The sequence below is a fragment of the Rattus norvegicus genome, chromosome 17, assembly GCF_036323735.1.
Source record: "Rattus norvegicus strain BN/NHsdMcwi chromosome 17, GRCr8, whole genome shotgun sequence".
NCBI classification, from domain to species: Eukaryota; Metazoa; Chordata; class Mammalia; order Rodentia; family Muridae; genus Rattus; species Rattus norvegicus.
This window is the reverse complement of record NC_086035.1, coordinates 82,016,151-82,036,811: the sequence shown is the minus strand read 5'-3', so window position 1 is coordinate 82,036,811 and position 20,661 is coordinate 82,016,151. Positions and strand designations below refer to the sequence as shown.

Here is a 20,661-nt window from a genome sequence, read left to right as displayed (position 1 = left end):
CCTCACACTCAGAGGAACTGCTACAGCAGAGAGGAGAAACATCTGAACAGCTAGGTCTTGGTAGATTTTTCCACTCTCTCTATTACCATTAACTCATTGTTTTTCTGTCCAACCACCTTTCTACATCGAATTTTAGCATAAAAATGAACAGAACACCCCAGATGTCTGAAACTTCAGTAACATGGCTCCCATGTCAAGAAAAACTACTATCACATCAGTTTATTATCTCTTGTTAAACTACCTTGAGTTCTTTTTAAGCAGCCCTAGGATTCACTAAAGTTCAGGTTAGCCCTGAACGTATAATCTCCCCCATCCTAATGACCACCTTAATCTGTTTTGATATAAGGGATACAAACTATAATACTATCTTAGAAATAGGATCGATCACATATCCCTTCTCTACATTGCTAAGTTGATTTTTACAGAAAATTATAAAATCTAAGTATATATTCCAGAAAATAAAATGGATTTCTAGTCCATTCAGGTCATATCTGAAGCAGCTAACAACTAAAGTAACAAAGGAGTTAACAGAGAGAGCCCTAATACAAAACAGGAAAAGGGTCTCAAAATGTTAATGATCAGCATAATTTAAAAGAAAAGTAAAGAGCAGTGGGGAAGAAAGAAAAAAAAATCAAAGGATGTTGGACATTAGAAACCAAAAAGAAATGGAAAGGTCTTTCTTTCTGCTTAAGGAATAAAGCATAAAGTAATAAAAACAGAAAAGGACAATGATGAATACAGGCTAGCTGGTGAACAGACCGCTTTGTAAAAAGTTGAAATAAGAAGACCCAACTACAGAACAAGCTCCAGGCATCCAGGGCTACTCTGAGAAATTTTGTCTCAAAAACAAACACTCCAATAATGCCCTAAACTAATCATATCATTTTTGATGCTTCCTTAAGATCAACCAAATAGTAGCATAATTCTCCTCAGCTCTTAAAAAAATTATTTTCTAAATCAGAAGAATATAAATTACCAACAGCAACTCAACATGGTTTTATATAGAGCAAATGAACCAAAACCTATTAATTTCTAAGCTAAAACCAGGAGGTGGGGGAAACACAAGTCACACACATAAACACACACACACACACACACACACACACACACACACACACACACACACACACACATCCATACTTGCTTCTAAAGAATTCAAAACTTATGATTTGTTTTTCCCCTGAGACAGGATTTTTCTGTGTAACAGCCTTAGCTGTCCTGGAGCTCAGCTCTGTAGACCAGACTGGCCCTGATTGCAGAGATCCTTCTGCCCCTACTTCTTCTGAGTACTATGATTAAAGACACAGGCCACGACAGCCGGGCCTATTTTATCTTTAGATTATCTCTGCAGTTGTAGTGGTTTGAATGAAAATGGCCCGGACAGGCTCATTGGAAGTGGTACCACTACAAAGTGTGGTCTTGTTGGATGGAAGTATGTCACTGGTGGTGGTTTTGAGGTCACCTATGTTCAAACTAGGCCCAGTGTCTCTCTCTCTTGCTGCTACCCACCAACCCAGTTGTAGAACTCTCAGCTACTGTCCAATACCAAGTCTGCCTCCCACTGCCATGCTTCCTGCCATGGCAATAAGGGACTAAACTTTTGAACTGTAAACAAGCTCCAATTTATGCTTTTCTCTCTAAGAGTTGCTATGACCATGGTGTCTCTTCACAGCAACTGATCAGTAAGACAACAGTCATAAAGAGAAGAGTAAGGATTTTCTAAAAGCTACTCAGTAGAATCACATGTTAATGCTTCAAATGAGTTTTAGTCTTCTTAACAGAACTTTTTACTGATCAGCAGGTATGGTGGTTTGAATATATTTGGCCCAGGATGACACTATTAGGAGGTGTGGCCTTGTTGAAGTAGGTGTGGCCTTGTTGGAGGAAGTGTGTCACTGTGGGGGTGGGTTTTGAGACCCTCCTCCTAGCTGCCTGGAAGATGTCTTCTCCTGGCTACCTTTGGATCAAAATATAAAACTCTCAGCTCCTTCTGCAGCACCATGTCTGCCTGGATGCTGCCATGCTTCCTGCCTTAATGAGAACGGAGTGAACCTCTGAACCTGTAAGCCGGGCCCACGTAAATGCTGTCCTTATAAGAGTTGCCTTTGCCATAGTGCCTCTTCACAGCAATAAAACCTAAGTAAGAAGGCAGGTATTTCTGATTTTCTAAAATGTGACTGTTGAAAATGTGAGGAAGTAAAGAAATGGGACAGGATGACTACCCATAACATTATCTTGCAGAAAAAGGATTGAAATTCTTCAGCTTCAAGATATTGTTTAAAGCTGGACAATGGAGGCTTAAGATTCGGTGTTAAAGTATGCTTATGATTCAGATACTGGGCTCAATCCTCAACATTCAAAGGCAAAGGCCCAAGCTAGTGAAGAGAAAGCTATTTAAGGCCACAGAGAGAGCTATCTGACCAAACACAGTTGCATAAAAAACAGTAAGGAGTAGAAATGTTTAGGAACGAGATGGAGGGCTGGAGAAATGGCTCAGTGGTTAAGTACACTGTCTAATCTTCCAGATGACCCAGGGTCAATTCCCAGCACTCACATGGCAGCTCAGTCTGTAACTCCATTCAGTCTGTAACCCTCACACATACAGGCAACAGGCAAAATGCCAACGCACACGACAGAAGGAAAAGAAGGAGGGAGGGAGGAAAGGGAAGGCTGCAGAATAAAAGAGAACCCACGTCAAATACAGAAGACCTCCACAACTATAATCCCAATATTTAGATACAGAGGCAAGAGTACTGCTTCAAACAACAGCCTGCTTTACATAAAGCTTTTTGGCCTGTCAATTTTTCACATGAAGGCACAGGGGAGCCAGAAAATTTGAGTTGTTAAAGTCATCATGAGTTCATACTAGGTGTAGATGTAGGATTACATTGACATTCTTTAAACACAACCATCAAACATCACTAGAGAAAGAGGAAAACAATTAGAAGCTTCTGTACTAATCTAATTACCTCCCCGGGTGCAGAAATGGAAGATGGATTCAAAGCGATTAAGATAAAACATATACACTATACCAGTATCCTAAAAGACACGGTGGCTTTATCTATTACAGTCAACAGTACATCTTTGTGGTCAGGAATGTAGAAAAGTACAACCACGAAGTCAAGATGTCACACAGCTTACTGACCTATATAATAAATAACGACTGATGTCTACTCAGAAAAACAATGGGAAAATGTTAATAAAGTCTCAATACAGTTTTGAACATGCTGAAGTTGAGGTGTACAAAACATATCCAATACCAGTAAAGAAATAGAATATCAAGTATTTTGACAATCCTTATAGCAACCTGAGATAGTTTTATAACTACTTACAACACTAGAAAATGAATTCAAAGGGGTTTGATCTTATTTAATACAAAATTCTAAAGGGGCATTGAAGGTCAAAGTCAAGAGCTCAGGACAATGGTTCTCAACCTGTGGGTTTTGAACCCCTGGCAAACCTCTATCTCCAAAACATTTATATTATGATTTGTAACAGCAGCAAAACTGCAGTTATGAAGTAGCATTGAAAATAATTTTATGGTTGTGGGGGTCACTAAAATACAAATGATTTCATTAAAGCGTTGGAGCATTAGGAAGGTTGAGAACCACTGCTTTAGGAGAAAACTCATCGGACTGTGGTTTATGATGCTGACTGGACTAAGCAAAATAAGTAAAAAGTACACATAGTGGATGGATTAGCAGAATTCATGACATGAACTGGTCAAACAGTTTGACTAGGAATACATACTTTTTGAAAATTACTTACTTTGTTTTTAGGTAAGGCCTTGTTATATATAATACCTTTAGCTGATCTGGAACTTACTAGGTAGACCAGGCTGTCCTCCAAACAATAGAAGACCACCTGCCTCTGCCTCCAGAGAGCTGGGATTAAAGGTGTTGGCCACCACACCTGGCTACATTACTATTTGCTCTAAATATTAAAAGCAGCATTTATCAGAGACAAAGGAATAATTCAAAGTCCTTTCTTATTGGCACTAGGCTTGTTTTTGCACAACTCTCACTTAGCAGGCAAAGGCAGCACTTAGGAGGGAAAGTTAGGAACGTCTCATGTTCTAGACTAATCTTGGATACAAAGTGAGACCCCATGTCAAGAAAACAAGATTAGGGACTGACTACTGGGTGTGGGCTCCCTAGCCAATGCAAGGCCCTGGATTAGATAGATCTCCAGCACGAAGGGAGGGAGGGAGGGAGGCAGACCCACACTTTTTATTTTTTAAAAGTTACGAAGGCAGAGGTAGGCAGATCTCTGAGTTAAAGGCAAGTCTGGTCTACAGAGCTAGTTCTAGGATAGCTCAGGCTATACAGTGAAACCCAGTCTCAGAAACCAAAAGTCAAGATAAATGAAACATTATAAAATAATCAAATAATGAAAAGAACAACTTGGAAAGGTAATTTCAAGTTTCTAATAGACTGATTTTTAAGTGGTAACAGAACACCAAACTGACAAACTAGCAAATTGTCAGTAATTTATTACTAGATAAATTATGGGTTTTAGGAATTGCCCCTAAGGTGCCAGAGACAAGAACAAAACGTTCTTTATGAAGTTCATGCCACACAAGGCCATCGATTGATGAACTTAATGGCAGTACTGAATACTATCAAGAAAATGAGTAAGCAGTCGTGAGTAGAAAACAACTGATGGTTTGCTTTAAGAGACAGGAACCAGGAAAACCTCTTTTAGAAAGTGAACTTTGAACAGCATCCCTAAATGATGTGATGGACATCAAGACCTTAAAATGCCTAAGGGAACATTAACAGAAGCAAAGAAAATGGCCACAAAGCTACAGATGCAGAAATGTTTGCAAAGTTCAGATCCAAGAAGCTTGACATGAAAACGAATCCAAAGATTGCAAATCCTATATTACATATAGAAAGTCACCAGAGATTTTTTAATAGGTAGGTGACCTTATCCAGTATTTCTTAAAGATTAATGGCTTTTATAAATGAAAGCTTATTAGAGGGACAAAAGAGAAATGAAAAATCCTGCCAGTCTTTGAGGGGGCTGAGGTGACTGAATGTAATATGAGGTAACAAGATTCTGGATAAAGTTAGGTAGCGCCAAAAGATCTCACTGACAGAATGGGTGGGAAGTATGAAAGAACCAACATGACTCTTAGACATCAGAACTGACTAACAGGAAAGATTGATGACTCAATCTGAGACCAGCTAAAAGGACAGAATAAGAAGTGGGAAGGGAATAAACGGGTTTTTGACATGCTTGTTTCTAGACTCCTATCGAAATCCAGTGGACAAAATCTCTAACACCTACCAAGACTATCTAGACTTGGGAGTAGTAGGAATATGCAAGGCGTTCAAAGCTAAGAGACTAGCTGATTTAAATCCTACTTCACAAACATAAAAAAAAAAAATTGTTTTCTAGGTGCTTTTCAAACACTGACTGATTCTCTTACCAACCCTGTAAGCTAAGAAACATTGCAATTCTTTTTTTGTTTGTTTTCATTTGATTTTTTTTTGCTTTTGCAAATATCTTTTTGAAGAAACATTATAATTCTTATGCTCCATATTTAAAGATAAGTAAACAAAGGTACAGAACATCTAACAACTAACTTAAAGCCACATTGCTAATAAGCAGCAAGCCTGAAACCTGAATTTAAGCAAATCACTCCAAATTCTACTAAACATTAAGTGTCATAAGACTCTAAGAGAACCAAGTTGTCAATGGAGAAGAGGTTTCATTACTGCTCAACATTTGGACAATGCAAAAAAAGAGGGGTGGGGACGGACACTAAAAAGCTAAGCAGAAATCCAGAAAAGGGTTGGTGGCCTACAAACCTATGGATAAAGCACAGAAGGAAAATTTAAGACATCAATAAAAAACTGGATGAGGAAAACTTACTGTTGGAATTGGTAAAAACAAATCAGTAGGGAACTTGATGTACAAATTATCTTTATAATTCAAACTGAATTTAAAAACCATGTCTAACAGGCTTAACATATTTTCAACTCAACAAGCATTTATTCAAAGCCAACTACGTAAGAGTCATCAAACAAGGAGCAAAATAAAGTATACACTGATATACAATGTTTAATTTAGTAACGACAAAAACGTTGAAATTTGTAGGAGATGGGAGAGGGTGAAAATCACCATATTTAAACCCGCTAGAGACATTAAATCATGTCTGAAGACTTCTCAAGTCATGACTGGCTGTGAGAGGTTATAGGCATCTACTGAGTGAAGAGCGAATACAAAGTTAACACCCTTCATGTGTAGAGCATAACCTCCTTAAGGATTTTATGTATTCCAAACCGTCAATAGCGTTCCGACTTATCAACTCCAGGTTGCAGGAATCAGCAAATCATTCAGGTCCAACAAGTTGGACTCTAACTTGACTTTAAGCTTGAGGCCATATATGCACAAAGACAGATGAAATAACACAAACAAAGCAAAGGCAAGAAGGGGCCTGTGTCGGACTGGGCGGTGCAGTGGCAAGAACAGGTTTAACGTTAAGAAATCCACCTGAATCCACTGCAAACGTAGGTTCAAAAAAAAGCAGAAAGAACACATATTAGGCCCTGGGTTCCATTCCCAACACCACAAAAACAAGCAAGCCAGGAGAATGTAACTGTGATTGGTTAGCAGAAAGCAAGATTATGTAGGATCACTACATAATGCTGGGAACAGAAGCAGCCAAGTATTGCTTTGCCCTAAAGACTGATGGAACAGATTGTAGACTGCCAAAGGGCCTCAGCGAGATGGGCTTCATGGTTGCGTCTCTTGTCAATGAACACTGTGTTCAGTAAGTACTGGTGCTAATAAGCACTTATTAAACACAATTTCCCAGCTCATTACTTATTTAGCATTATTGATTATTCTATCCACAGCTCAGATTCAGGACTTTCAATTAAATCACTATGAACTAGGCAGGAAGTTGCAGTAATAGGATTTCCAGTTGGCAAAATTTACAATTCACCTCTAATACACAAAATTCATAAAGTAACTCTCACAAGTCATCCTTACATTCTTTTACGACAGTTATGGTTGAATTCAATTTATGGGACGGGATGGTATCGGTTCGCTTTCATTCTACACTATGGAGCCAGTGTAGTTCTACACGCGCGTTCAAAACATCCCCAAATTCTCTTTCAAGAAATTCAAATTTAAGCCAGAAAAACAGTTAGCCTGCTAAATGGGTACAATCGGTACCTAATACCAATTATTCAGACACCAAAATTTAGCATTTCAGACCCCCTTCCTAGAATCAAAATCCTCTTCCACACTTCCCAAAGGCAAAGGCCCAGTCTGAAAAAGACATCCCGATGGCTCATGACTTCAATGGCGTTTCAGTTGTTGCCAAGAGATCTTCATCTCTTCCAACATTTCAACCTACCCATACGTAACCATACCTCTGTCTTCCAGGGACCGTTATAAGGGCTATTAAAAAGCCCTTTAATAACCTTACCTAAAACATTTTGCCAGTTCCTGACGCTTTCCATTGGGCCAGACAAACACTTTGGCGACACAGCTTATAATCAATCTGCTCAAGCCCTTCGCACTTCTCCCAGAAGTCAAGCTCCAGCGGCAGATGGTTTCGTCGTCTGTTCCTCCCGAGGCAACCCTTTACCCCAAATCCCTTAAGCGATCCCATCAAAGCTCCCCCTCCCCAAGTCCCTTACCAAGGCCCATTGGAGAGGTTCTAAGTCCCATTTCTTTCAAAGAGGATGCGCCAAGCGCTCAACCTTCTCCCAACTCTGAACCAAGGGGCCCCGGGAGAGAAGAACGTGGGCTCGGCCTTGGGAATTTAGAATGAACGAACGCAGGGAGAGAGTGGGCGGCGTGGGCTCGTGGTCTCGGGGGTTGAGGGCACTCACAGGGGGCGGTGAAAACACTTACCAACATCCTGGTCGAAGGGGTTGGTGGCAAAGAGAGGCATGTCCGCTGCGTGCCGAGGTGTCCCCAGGGACTGCCCCTCGACACCGCGGCACTCGAGAAGTGACGGAGAAAGGAGGCCCCTCAGGTACAAAAACACTAAGGGAGATTGCCAGTGCAGGGTCCTTCTCAGCCCCTCCTCTCACCCACCCCCAGCAACAGAGGAGGAGGCGGCGGCAGCGGCGGCAACAGCGGAGAAGCTGGACAGGCCCCCGCGCGGGGCGTGTCGGGAATCTAGGCGACTTGAGCGCTGCCTGAACCGTGCTCGCTCCAAATCTGACCAGAACCAGACCCACGCGAGGAGCCGCCTCTGTCGCTTCCTCTGCTGAGCTCTCGCCTACGCGTGGGGTTAACGGCTGTGTCCTCAGCTTTCCCATTCCCCGGGCGTCTCTGGAGGATGGGGTCCTTCAGGCGCACCGAGGCCGACTAAGAACCTCTGGAGTGAATCAGAGTCTGGGAAAGGGAGAGGGTTCAGTTTGGGTCCAGCCAAGCCCTTAATTTTTAACTCCTTGGGTTTACTGGATGGGTTGTTGTTGTGATTTTGTAATCCCTTCTAGAAGATCAGACAGTCCTTTGGGTTATCCAAGTAAAATGTGGAGCTCGCTGGTCTGAGGGGTCAAAGGAAGTCGTGGGATTGGAGTCATGTGAGCTGGTGGAACTGGCTGGAATCCCGAGGAGGGGAGTGTCAAGGCGCGCAGCCTCTGGAGAGGCTGAGGTAACGCTGGCTCCTGACCCAGCCTGAGATCAGAGGGAAGCTTTCTGGGTGTCGGCTCCGACTGACTAAACGTGCTGTCACTGGGTCGCTGGAGTGACTCGAAGATTAGACCTTCGCGGCCCGAGATAAGCACCCACACCCAGCAGCAGAAATAAAAAACAACCATGAAAAATGGAGTCAGACATTGATGGCAACTTACAATGTTGACTTGGTGATCTTATTTGTACCTGTGAATGTAACGCACGCCCCCCCCCCCAACGCACACAAGCACACACACACACACACACACACACGCCCTCAACATCATGCGAAATCTAAAGAATCATCTCTTGGGAATATTACATAAAGTTAGCAAGCCAGTCTTGCACAATGAGATTATGTAAAATGTGCCCAAATAGGGACTCTTAAAAATGAAGCTTACAGATACATGTCAACAAGATTTGTATATCAGTAATAACAGTTTTCTTACCAAACAGTTGAGGCCGAATTTTGAAGAGGAGCAAACTAAAGCATCAATTAATGTTTTCAGTCAATTAAAAAATAAAAGAATCAAAGGGAAACAAGTTTGCCTGACGGTATATAAATTAACAGCATTCTTAAGAGAAACAATGGGGAGTATATAGTGAGCTTTTGGAAATGTGCCTTTGGTTCCAGGAATTCTGATTTTTAAAAGTTACATAAAGACAGTCTTTAAAAACATCAAGATATTAATGGCAGCGTTGTTTACAGTATCAACGAACTGTAGACCACTAAAATGTCCGACACTCAAGAGACTGGGCACACTCCTCTCAATGTCTGTTTCCTCGTTTATAAGAAACGGAAATAAACTATTGAAGATTAAATAAATTATGAGAAGCAAATCCCCTGCAGTAGTGTCTAGCACATAGTGAGCACTCAAGTGCAATCAATAGTTATAATCGTACTGCTCAAATAGAGTGTTCGATATCAAAAGTATTTAGCCATTGGAAGTAACACTGTAGATCTGTATTTGCATTGGTACACATGTGAGTACATGAAAATCTAAAAGGTAAAGACTAAGGATGTGGCTCAGTGATGGAGAACTTGTTTCGCATGCAAGAGACTCTGAATTCTGTCCTTAGCACCGAAAAAACAACAACAACAACAACAGCCTACAAATGCATATGAAATGAATTTAAATTCTGACAACAGTCTGGATGAAAATATGAATGACACGATTATCTCTGGATAAGGTTTTGCTTGCGCATTTTATGTTTTCCAAGTAGTTTAATGATGAGCACAGTTTTTTTTTTCTTTCAAAAGGGTGGGATTAAAATATAAAGACACAACAAATGTCATATGTTAAAGTCACCATTTTCTTAACAGTTGGAAGTGCTTGTGAGAAGTTGTGAGTCCTTATAAAATCTTCCTGCTGTCTGTATGGAAAGCAGAGTATCAGCTCTCAATAGACTTTCTCTTGACTTCTGTTCTGACAGAATTAGATGTCGACTTATCCATTTAAAGTGAGGGACCTGTGCCTTGGGTACCTTATCGTAATGGCCCTGGCTCAGAGCCAGATGGTTATGAAAACATATTTGGGCATGATCATACTCCAGTAATGAAATGTAATTGTTGCTAGCAAAACCGCTACTTTTCAAGTTTTAATCATCAGTATGTGAAAATTGTAATAGCATACATATACATGGTATTGATAACAATAACAATGCTTTCTGACCTAGAAGAATGACTTTGCTATTAGGCACCTTTATGATGTAATATGCTATTGAATAGAGGTTTTAAAAATAAGAAATGTTATACGTACAAGAAAAGCCAAATATAAAACATGGCATGGGTTTGTATTTTGGAGTTAACTTGTCATATGACCTAAAATACTGAAATTACTGAATAGTTTTATTTTTAACAACAGTTCCTTAAAAGACATTTTAGAGACTTCATTTCACGTTAAAATGTTTGCGTGATGTTTAATAAATTCCACAGTTTATTTTGAAATGTTATATCCCTTTAATCGATTTGATTTTTAAAACTGTTCTATATTATAAACAAAGATACCTGTGTGTAAAATGGAGTAGGTCCAGGAAAAGTTTCTGTTGCTATAATAACCCACGATTAACACACTCAACCTACCTATCTGTAAACCACTCTATATTACAGAGTGATTTTTCTATAAATGTGATATCATTCCTTCCCAACTCTCATATGATTCCCCAGTCAGCCAATGATTCAATAAACATGTAATAACTCCTTATATCTCTGAGGTACCTATATGCTGGAAATATTACAGGATACGTATCAGGAAGAGAGTCCTTAAGTTATTGCCCGATTATGGGTGTGCGAAGAGGCTCCTGCCTTCAAAGTTAATCCATTTTTTAAAAATAGAGCAAATGTAGAATTATTAAGAAAAAGTGAGAAAGAATGGGAGTGGGAGGTGCTCCAAGAGAGGAATCCCTAACCTTAGAACTACTATTTACACCCTTAACGCATTGGCCCTGATTGACCCTTTACTTGATACACTCTAGCTTTTTTCTGAACTATGACAGCTGTCCGGATGTCCCATATCTTCCACATCCTCAAACAGACAACTTTTACCACTCTTGTTGTATTTAGAAATCTCTGGACCTTCTCTGAATCCCCACGTAGGTACTGCTGATAAAAGCCTTTTCTAATTCAGTACACAATGGATAACGACACATCATAAATTCTTGCTAATTAATTGATTGAGTGGTCACTTCTACCATAGCACTCAGTGGGGTGATATTTGTTCCAGATATTGATTTCTATGTAGCACATTCTAAGGGTAGCCTCTTAGTGTGAGAATGATCATTTATTTTGCTAACGCATCAAAAGTTTGGTCAGACCTCACCACGAACAGCTTGCCTGTCCTCCACACGGCATCAACAGGACTGGTACAGTGCCTGCGATCATTACAGCTCATTTTCAATATTTAACGAAGTTGCTCAGTGTGTGTCTGGCAATGGATGCTGGAAGTTGGCTGAGTCATTGAGGCTGTCTGCCACACCAACTGCACAGAACACGCTATGTATCTCCTTGGCTTCTCCCAGCATACTGAATGGACGTAAGTTAGAATGTTTCGGGAGACAAGAAGAGGAAGCTTCCAATGCCTTGAGGTATGGACCGGGAGGTGGGGATACCATCACTCAATCATACTCCGTTGCAGCCACAGTGTCTACACTCAAGGACAGAGAACAAAATTTACTTTTTGGTGAAATTAGTTTCAATGAATTAGGGTAGGGGGGCATGTTTAAATGCTACGACAATATTGTATCCTCTGGTTAAGCATTCTGCTTTGGATTATTATCTGTATGCATTGGCTTTTCATAGTTGGTTGTTCCATGGTGTTTATTAAATGGGATAAATGCAATCAGCCACCATTAAAATGGCATATACTGCTGTTGCTGGCCATAAGGAGGTAAAGAAATCACCACTTCCTTTACTGTAAGCAAAAGGAAACTGGGCGGGGGGATCATGTGTATGGGTTAGATATGAAATGTGGCTCCAAGGCTCATGTAACCCCCTCTGGTGATGCTGTTGAGGACGATCAGATCATGAGGATAACAACCTCATCAACGGACAATGTTCACACTGAACAGGAAGTGAGGTCTGGTTGGAGATAGCATAGTCTAGTTCAAAATCCCGTCTTTATCTCTAGCTCGGCCTCGTGGCCACCGTGAAGTGGCAGCTTTGGGTTCTTCTTCTCACAGCCCATGAACAATAGAGCCAGCTAGCGGTGGGCTGAGGCCCCTGAGGGTGTGAACTAAAAAACATATCTTTCCTCCTTCAAGGTTGCTTATTTGAGGCACTTTGTCCCAGAGACGGAAAAAGTCAGTCTTAAGTTTACGGCTGATTTCCAACATAAGCTAATAGCAGTATAAAACAAATGGGGAGGAAGCAGGAAGTGTGCGTTGAGCCACATAACAGCCAATGACTTCCTGCTGGCCCACAACTGTTTTTCTGAACTGAAGCAGAGAACCCCGAAATGATCCCAAATGGTCAGAATGTAACCGTGATGATTTGAATACGTTTGGCCATGGAGTGGCACTATTAGGAGGTGTGGCCTTGTTGGAGTAGGTGTGGCTTTGTTGGAGTAGGTGTGGCCTTGTTGGAGTGGGTGTGGCCTTGTTGGAGTAGGTGTGGCCTTGTTGGAGTGGGTGTGGCCTTGTTGGAGTGGGTGTGGCCTTGTTGGAGTAGGTGTAGCACTGTGTATGTAGGCTTTAATACCCTTGTCCTCACCCAGTCTTCTAGCAACTTTGAAGTGAAGCTGTGTAGGTTTCTCAGCTCCTCCTGCCCCACACCTGCCTGGATGCTGCCATGTCCTCACCTTGATGATAATGGACTGGACCTCTGAACCTGTAAGCCGTCCCCAATGAAATGTTGTCCTTGTAAGAGTTCCTTGATCTGGTGTCTGCTCACAGCAGTAAAACCCTAAGGTAGCACTGAAGAGAAAAAAATCAGAATGGGGGAAGCCGAGCGATGATTGCACAGCTTAGAGGTTTCGGCCCATGCTTACTCCCTCCTCCTTCTTTTGACATCGTATATCTTTGCAAGAGCTGGTGGCAAAACAGAATCACACATTCAGCGGTAGGATAGCAAAAGACAGGAAGTATCTGGAGTCCCACTCTCTCCTCTGCAGGATCCTAGTGACCCAAAGATCTCCTGGTAGGGACCTACTCGCTAACATTTCCACCACCTCCCAATAATGTTAGGACAAAGCTCAGGCCTTTATCACACATTGATACGGGGGGGGGAGGGGCGACACATGGCCCAAACTGCAGTACCCCAAAGATGCAATATTTGAAAGTGGAAGCCTTTATAATGTCCAGGGGTCAACAAAAAAATTTACTGGACATATGACAGAAAATGGGAATTAAACAAAACAGTCAGAAGAAACAGACCCCAAAATGAAAGGATGTCTCAAATATTGTAAGGATGTTTTAAGATCATGTGCTCCAGACTTTACAGAAAGTGGAGTATGATAAAGAGAAAAGAGAAATAAAGGGTATCAAAAGGGAGCAAATGAAAAGCCTAGAAATGGAAACAACAAGAGAAAACGTAAATGAGGTGTAGTTAACAGAAAAAAAAATACAATAATGCAAATCAAAGCAGCCTGAAAACAATGACCAGAACCTCAATTATCTGTAGAAACGACAACAATTACAACAACAACAGAAACCAAGACAGTGTGCCATGTGTGAAGTTCCAGGGGAGGGGGAATAAGTAAAACATGGTGTCTCATGCCTGTAATCCCAGCATTTGGGAGGGCTAGCCAGAGAATTACTTTGCCGTTGGGGACAGCCTGGGCTAAAGAATAAAATCCAGGCTTCAAAAGAACAAAAAAAAAAAACACACACAAAAAAGAGCAGGGCATGGTGGTGCATGCCTTGAGCCCCAGCACGCAGTCAGGAGGCAGAGGCAGGTGAATCTCTGAGTTCAAAGCCAACCTGCTCTACAGAGTAAGTTCCAGGACAGCCAGGGCCATAGGGAGAAACCCTTTCTTGGAAAACCAAAACCAAACAACAACCAGAAGAAGAAGAAGAAGAGGAGGAAGAAGAGGAGGAGGAAGAGGAGAAGGAGGAGGAGGAGGAGGAAGAGGAGGAGGAGGAGGAAGAGGAGGAGGAGGAGGAAGAGGAGGAGGAGGAAAAAGAGGAGGAGGAGGAAGAAGAGGAGGAGGAGGAGGAGGAGGAGGAAGAAGAAGAAGAAGAAGAAGAAGAAGAAGAAGAAGAAGAAGAAGAAGAAGAAGAAGAAGAAGAAGAAGAAGAAAGAAAGAAAGAAAGAAAGAATGAAAGAAAGAGAGGAAGAAAGAGAGGAAGAAAGAGAGGAAGAGAAAGAAAGAAAACCTAGGTGTGGTGGTACACACTGTTAATTCCAGCACTGGAGAAGCAGAGGCAGGCAGATCTCTGATTTCAACACCAAACTGAGTTCCAGGAGCCAAAACTGCTCTACAGAATAACCCTATCTGGGATGAGGGAAGGGAAGGGGGCTAGAGAGATGGCTCAGCGATAAAGAGCACGGGCTGTTTTTTCCAGCATTCCAGGGCTCGAGTCCCAGCACACACAGGACAGCTCACAACTGTCTGTACCTCTAGTTATAGGGTATCTAGCGCCCTCACGTAGACATACATGCAGGCAAACACTAAAGCACGTAAAGATAAATATTTAAAAATGTTTAAGTAAAGCACAGAAGTGGTAGGAGACTTTGAAGTCTTGAGTGCATGGGTCACGGTTACAGTATCTAACAAAGTAAAATAATGTCTAATCCAGTCAGAAATTACCAGACCACAGGAACTCACTTTAAATACAAGAATATTCCACGGAGCGTGGGTTGGGGAAATAACTCTGTTGCTAAGGTACAAGCATAAGAATCTGCATTCATTTCCCCAAACCTCCTTGGAGAGCAGGCCTAGCAACACATGCTTGGGATCCCAGCACTGGGGAGGTAGAGGCACGGGGATCCCTGAACTTCTGTTTTGTTTTGGGGTTTTTTTGTTCTTTTTTTTCGGAGCTGGGGACCGAACCCACTGAACTTCTGTTTTGATCATGGGGACGTTGTCGGGGCTTGGCATGGTGATGAGGGACTTTAATCCTAGCACTCAGTGGGACAGATCTCTGTGAGTCCAAGGTAAGCCTAGACTACACGGTTAAAGGTGCGCGTGCATGGACGCGCGCGCACGCAAGCACACACACACACACACACACACACACACACACACACACACATTGAGCACTTGTCTTTTACTGTCTATTGTAATGCTAAGTGCTGGACCCCAAGACCTGGTGTCTGCACATAGCTCCCGGAACCCTGGCCCCAAGTTAAGTTTGATTGGTGAATAAAGATGCCGACAGCTAACAGCTGGGAAAAGGAGACGTAGGTGGGGTTGAGGTTCATGCTTGCTGGAGAGAGGGCCACTAGGAGGGAGAGGAGAGAAGGCGCCTCCGTGGAAGAAGAAGAATGTGCAGGAGGGAGAAGGAGAGCTGGTATAGACTAAGGGCCAAAAGAGCTTGTCTCAGGGGGCTGCCGGATCAGATTAGGAGCAGCGCAGATGGAACGTAGTAAACAGTGAGTGGTAACTTGGGGTTATGGAAAGTAGAGGCTAAGGACGTGGAGGGTACGCAGCTGCCCAGCTACTGCGCTGCCTAAGGCGGATGACAATGTAAAGACTGTGTGTGTCTTTCATTAAGGAACACAGATGGTCTATGATGTGGGAGAAGCTCTGGGCTGGGATACTTAATATTTTTTATTACACACACACACACACACACACACACACACACAGATGGGGGGATTCTAATGATGCATGGTCTGAAATAAGCAAAGTACAATGCCATATATGTATAAAGTGCCAACTAAATTTTAAAATAAAAATATTGACGCCTTCAGCAATAGGAACTTTTCACCCTCTGAGAGGCAAGCAAGGGCAAGAGACTCTATGGAAGTCTCTTGGATTCTGTTGACCAACTTGAAAGTTGGTTTCTCATATCTGGGGCTGGGGGGGTATTGTTAGATAGCCTGTGGCTCTTTAAAGAGAACACTATCACTTTAAAAAATATATATGTCTCTATATATTTTAATATATACATATGCATTTTATATTTATACTTATATTTATATGTATATCACATATTTAGTTTATGATATATTTAAATATATTTTATATAAAAATATTTTAAAATGTATGTGCTATATAAAATATATTAGATATATACACATATATTTAAAATGTATATATGGGGGTGGCACATACCTTCAATTGCAGCATTCGGAGACAGAGGCAGGGGGGATATCTGAGTTTGAGGCCAGCTGGTCTACAGAGAAAGTTGCAGGAGATCCAGGTATAAACATAGAAATCTTATCTCCAAAATCCAGTAATATAATATATATGTATATATATAATGATATATATATATATATATATATATTCCCAAAGGAAGAAGAAAATAAAAAGAAATACACTGAGTCCAGTCTGTGTTGCCCATATACTCGCTGAAGCATGGTCAAGTCTGGGGCCTGAAGAGATGGCTCAGCAGTTGGGAACACTGACTGCTCTTCTAGAGGACTCAGGTTCAATTGCCAGCACCCACATGGCAGCTCACGACTATCTGTAACTCCAGGATCTAACCCCCTCACACAGACACACAGACCGGAAAAACACCAATGCACAGAAGAAAAAAAAATGAGTCCTTTCCCCGATGTCCCCACCCCCACCCCATCAGCACTGAGGAGCTACAGGTCAGCATCATGGTCACGAATTTTAAGGGCTCTCTTCAGTGGCTTCCTACCTAGACTGTTTCCTTTCGTATGGGAGTGGGAAGTTGTCCCAAAAGACTTCAATGTCTCTGATTTCAACCGGGAGTCTGCAGTTATTGATACCACGGCAAAAGGAGCTACCTCGCTCGTCGTCGGCATGGATCGTAGACTTCCACACGGTTTCTGGTGACAGTCCAGACCACGGACATCCACTGGCATTCTGGTGTCAGCACAGACCACAGACAACACAGCTCCCAGCCACAGCGCTATTCCCCTCTACAAAACTTCTTTCTCCACACTGTGGTCCTGTTCTCCTGGGTTCTGCACTTAGTACAGGTTATATATTGACATCTGAAGATTCGGACCTAAGAAACCGCTGATGAGCAAGAACATGAGATTTTCTTCTTGGACCTGTGTTAGTTCATGAATATATTCTCTAGTTCCAGCCACTAACCTGCAAACTTCATTTTTTCTTTTAAAAATAGATATTAATAATTAACTAAAATATAATAAAATAAAAACTCATTGGAACAGTACAAAGTGAACAGAAGGAAAAGAACTTGAGCAAAGGCACAAGAAACAGGTGAAGAGACCTACTCATTCACAAATACAAAACTGGAAACCATAATATATACACAAAGGAGCTATAAGGAAGGAGGGAGACAGGGAGGGGGAGAGGGAGGGAGGGAAGAAAGGAGGGAGAGGAGAGGGAGAGAGAGAAAGAAGAGGGAGAGAGAGAGAGAGAGAGAGAGAGAGAGAGAGAGAGAGAGGGTAAATATACAAATAAAATAAAAAGATAAAGTTAATGGTGGTACAGAACTTGTGGGAGTGGCCAACCAATGACTGGTTCAACCTGAGACCCATGGCATGAGAGAGAACACACCCCTGACACTACCGGAGGGCCAGGACCTAGAGGCTGGATAGCCCAGAGACCTAGGACAGAGACCAAAGTCATCTGGGAAAAATTTTAATGAAATTATGCCTAATGGTATCCTGCTATACTCATAGATTGGAGCCTAGCCCATTTGTCATCAGGAAGGCTTCATTCAACAACCAATAGAAACAGAAGCAAAGACTCATAGCGAAACATTTAGGCAAGCCTCAGGGAATTCTGTGGAAGATGGAGGAAGGATTAAAGGAGTCAGAGGGGTCAAGGACACCACAAGAACCATTGTTCACACAATCAACTAACTGGGCTCAGAGAGGCTCACAGACTGAACTGACCATCAGGGAGCCTGTATGGGTCTGATGTAGGTCTTCTGCGTATATGATTGTGTAGGTATCTTGTGGGACTCCTAACAGTGGGAGTTGGGGGTGTTTCTGACACTTGCCTGCTTTGGGGACCCTTGTCCTCTCACTGGGTTGCCTAGCTCAGCCTTAATATAAGGGGAGGTGCCTAACTTTATTGCAGCTTGATGTGCCATGTTTGGTTGATATCCCTGGGATGTCTGCCCTTCTCTGAAGGGAAATAAATGGAAGAGGGGGTGAATCTGATGAGGAGGGACTGGGAGAACTGGGATGAAAAACCGTGGTTGGGATGTAATATATGAGAGAAGAATTTTAAAAGTAATAAAATAAAATAATAAAGTATAGAGTTCTGGCACAATGGTAGGAGACAAAGAACTTCTGATGATCACTTGGGTTCCTTTTCCTCTCAGGGTTCCCTGAGGGCTGAGGAGAGGAATTTGATGGTATGGTGGTTTGAATATGCTTGGCCCAGGAAGTGGCACTATTGGGAAGTGTGGCCTTAATGGAAGAAGTGTGCCACTGTAGGGATGGGCAATGAGACCCTCCTCTTAACCACATGGGAAGGTCTTCTAGGGGCCTTAAGATGAAGATGCAGAACTCTCAGCTCCTCCACACCACGCCTGCCTGGATGCTGCCCTGCTCCTGCCTTGATGATAATGGACTGAACCTCTGAACCTGTAAGCCAGCCCCAGTTGAATGTTGTCTTTCTAAGAGTTGCCTTGGTCATGGTGTCTGTTCACAGCAATGGAAGCCCTAACTAGGACAGAAGTGAGCATCCCGCTTCTTCTTGACATCCTTAAAAAGTAAAGAGATTATTAGATCAACTCCTCGGCAGGAAAGGTGTTATGTAACTGACACATCTTATTACTCCAAACTATAGAATTTATCTTAAACTTATTCATAAGGCTATTTTTCTTATCTACTCTAAAATACTGCTCATGAGGATATACCCTCACATACATACACCTGTATAAGTTATTTACAACCAGTACCCAACAAATTATTCATTTTCAAAGAGACAGTTGACATGTTTCAACAAACATGTTGTTATTTAGTCCTAAGTAATATTTTTTCCAAAATGTTATATTTTGAAGTTTGTAAGAAACATCATTATTGTGAAAATGAGGTGCAACATTGTGTCAAGTTCTGTGGTTTGTACTGATCTCAGCCAAACGACTAAGATGTGACTCAAATTCAATGCTTTAAGGGGATGTTTGAAAGGGAGATGATTTATTAACCATGCAACAAACCTCACCTTTATCATGATATTGGGATTCATGCCATCACCAATATGTAAATATACACTTAAAATGCTATGTGAGATATTTAAAGATCAACTCCAAGAGATATCTAAAGATCAACTCCAAGCAAGAATCTGTACTAAATAATCCAGTTCTCATTTGGTGTGAAAACAGAAATCACAACCAACCACGCCCCTATTTAGTCTTGGTCTTTCTTTCTCACAGACATCATTAGCTTCAAGCAATGTTGTCCCAGCTAAGATTTTTCCTTTCTAATTTCATAATACACTATATATTTTGTTTGGCTGCATTAGCTCAGCCTAACGTTTACGAGACTCGTTTTTGTTGACCGGCCGGCTGCTCATGTCTTGGTTCTGCTGAGTAACGTGGTACTAAAGAATACATTTGTCTCTTCGTTCCCGTGTTAACCGACATGCGGGTTATTTTTAGTTTGGGGCTACTATGACTAAACGGTTATGAATATCCGTGTCTAATTCATTGTGTGGGTATATGTGTTTGTTTGCCCTGGTTAAACACAAAGGGGAAATTGCTCGACCATATGACAGCTAGACGTGTTGATCTTTTGAAAGACATTGATAGATTGTGTTCCAAAGCAGTGCTCTCCTTAGCCCTGTGGAAAAGGCCACTTGCTATACACCCTTGCCAGCCCTTTGAAATGTTAGCCACTGTAATTGTGCTGTTCTTGTCACTGTGGGTCTAATTCAAATGTCCCAAACGACTAATGAAGCAAAGCACTTATGTTTGCGCCACTGGCTGTGTCTGCATTGCCCTGTGGTTTACATTCTCTTAATTGCTAAAAAACGAACAAACAAACAAACAGACTCCTTTATTGACTTAAAAATACTTTATTTTACTACTGTGTGTGTATGTCATGTGTGTGTGCCCGAGGAGGCCAGAAGAGGGGTTACCCAGAAGATACCCAGGAACTGGAGTTTTCACGGTTAAACCACTGACCTGGGTGCTAGGAGCCAAACTTGGGTCCTCCGGAAGAGCAGCAAGAACTTTAAACTGCTGAACTCTCTCTCCAGCCCCTGTCTTACTGGATTATAAAGATTGATCATATATTCTTGTTACTTGAATGTATGGCGAATATTTTTCATTTTAAAATTGTTTTTGGAATAGATTTTTACAGTTTGATGATCGGTTTTTAAGAGTCATATTTCCTTCCTTCCTTCCTTCCTTCCTTCCTCCTTCCTTCTTTCCTTTCTTGATGGTAGTTGCACCTAAGAAGTCTTTGCCTTTTCCCCTAACATCACAGATTTTGCTGTTTTCTTCCAGGAGCTTTAC

General features: G+C 41.8%; 1 protein-coding gene across 2 annotated transcripts in view; it reads right to left on the bottom strand.

Annotated features, from left to right (window-relative positions):
- Stam (signal transducing adaptor molecule) overlaps positions 1–8,033 on the bottom strand; it is a 45,939-nt gene extending 37,906 nt beyond the window's left edge. Inside the window, exon 1 of one of the 2 annotated variants that reach the window (NM_001109121.2) lies at positions 7,876–8,033. In NM_001109121.2, coding sequence (NP_001102591.1) covers positions 7,876–7,915 — 40 coding nt within the window. In that variant the 5' untranslated portion in view covers positions 7,916–8,033. The other variant, XM_017600651.3, reaches the window with a different exon arrangement.
- Between the last annotated feature and the right edge of the window lie 12,628 nt (positions 8,034–20,661).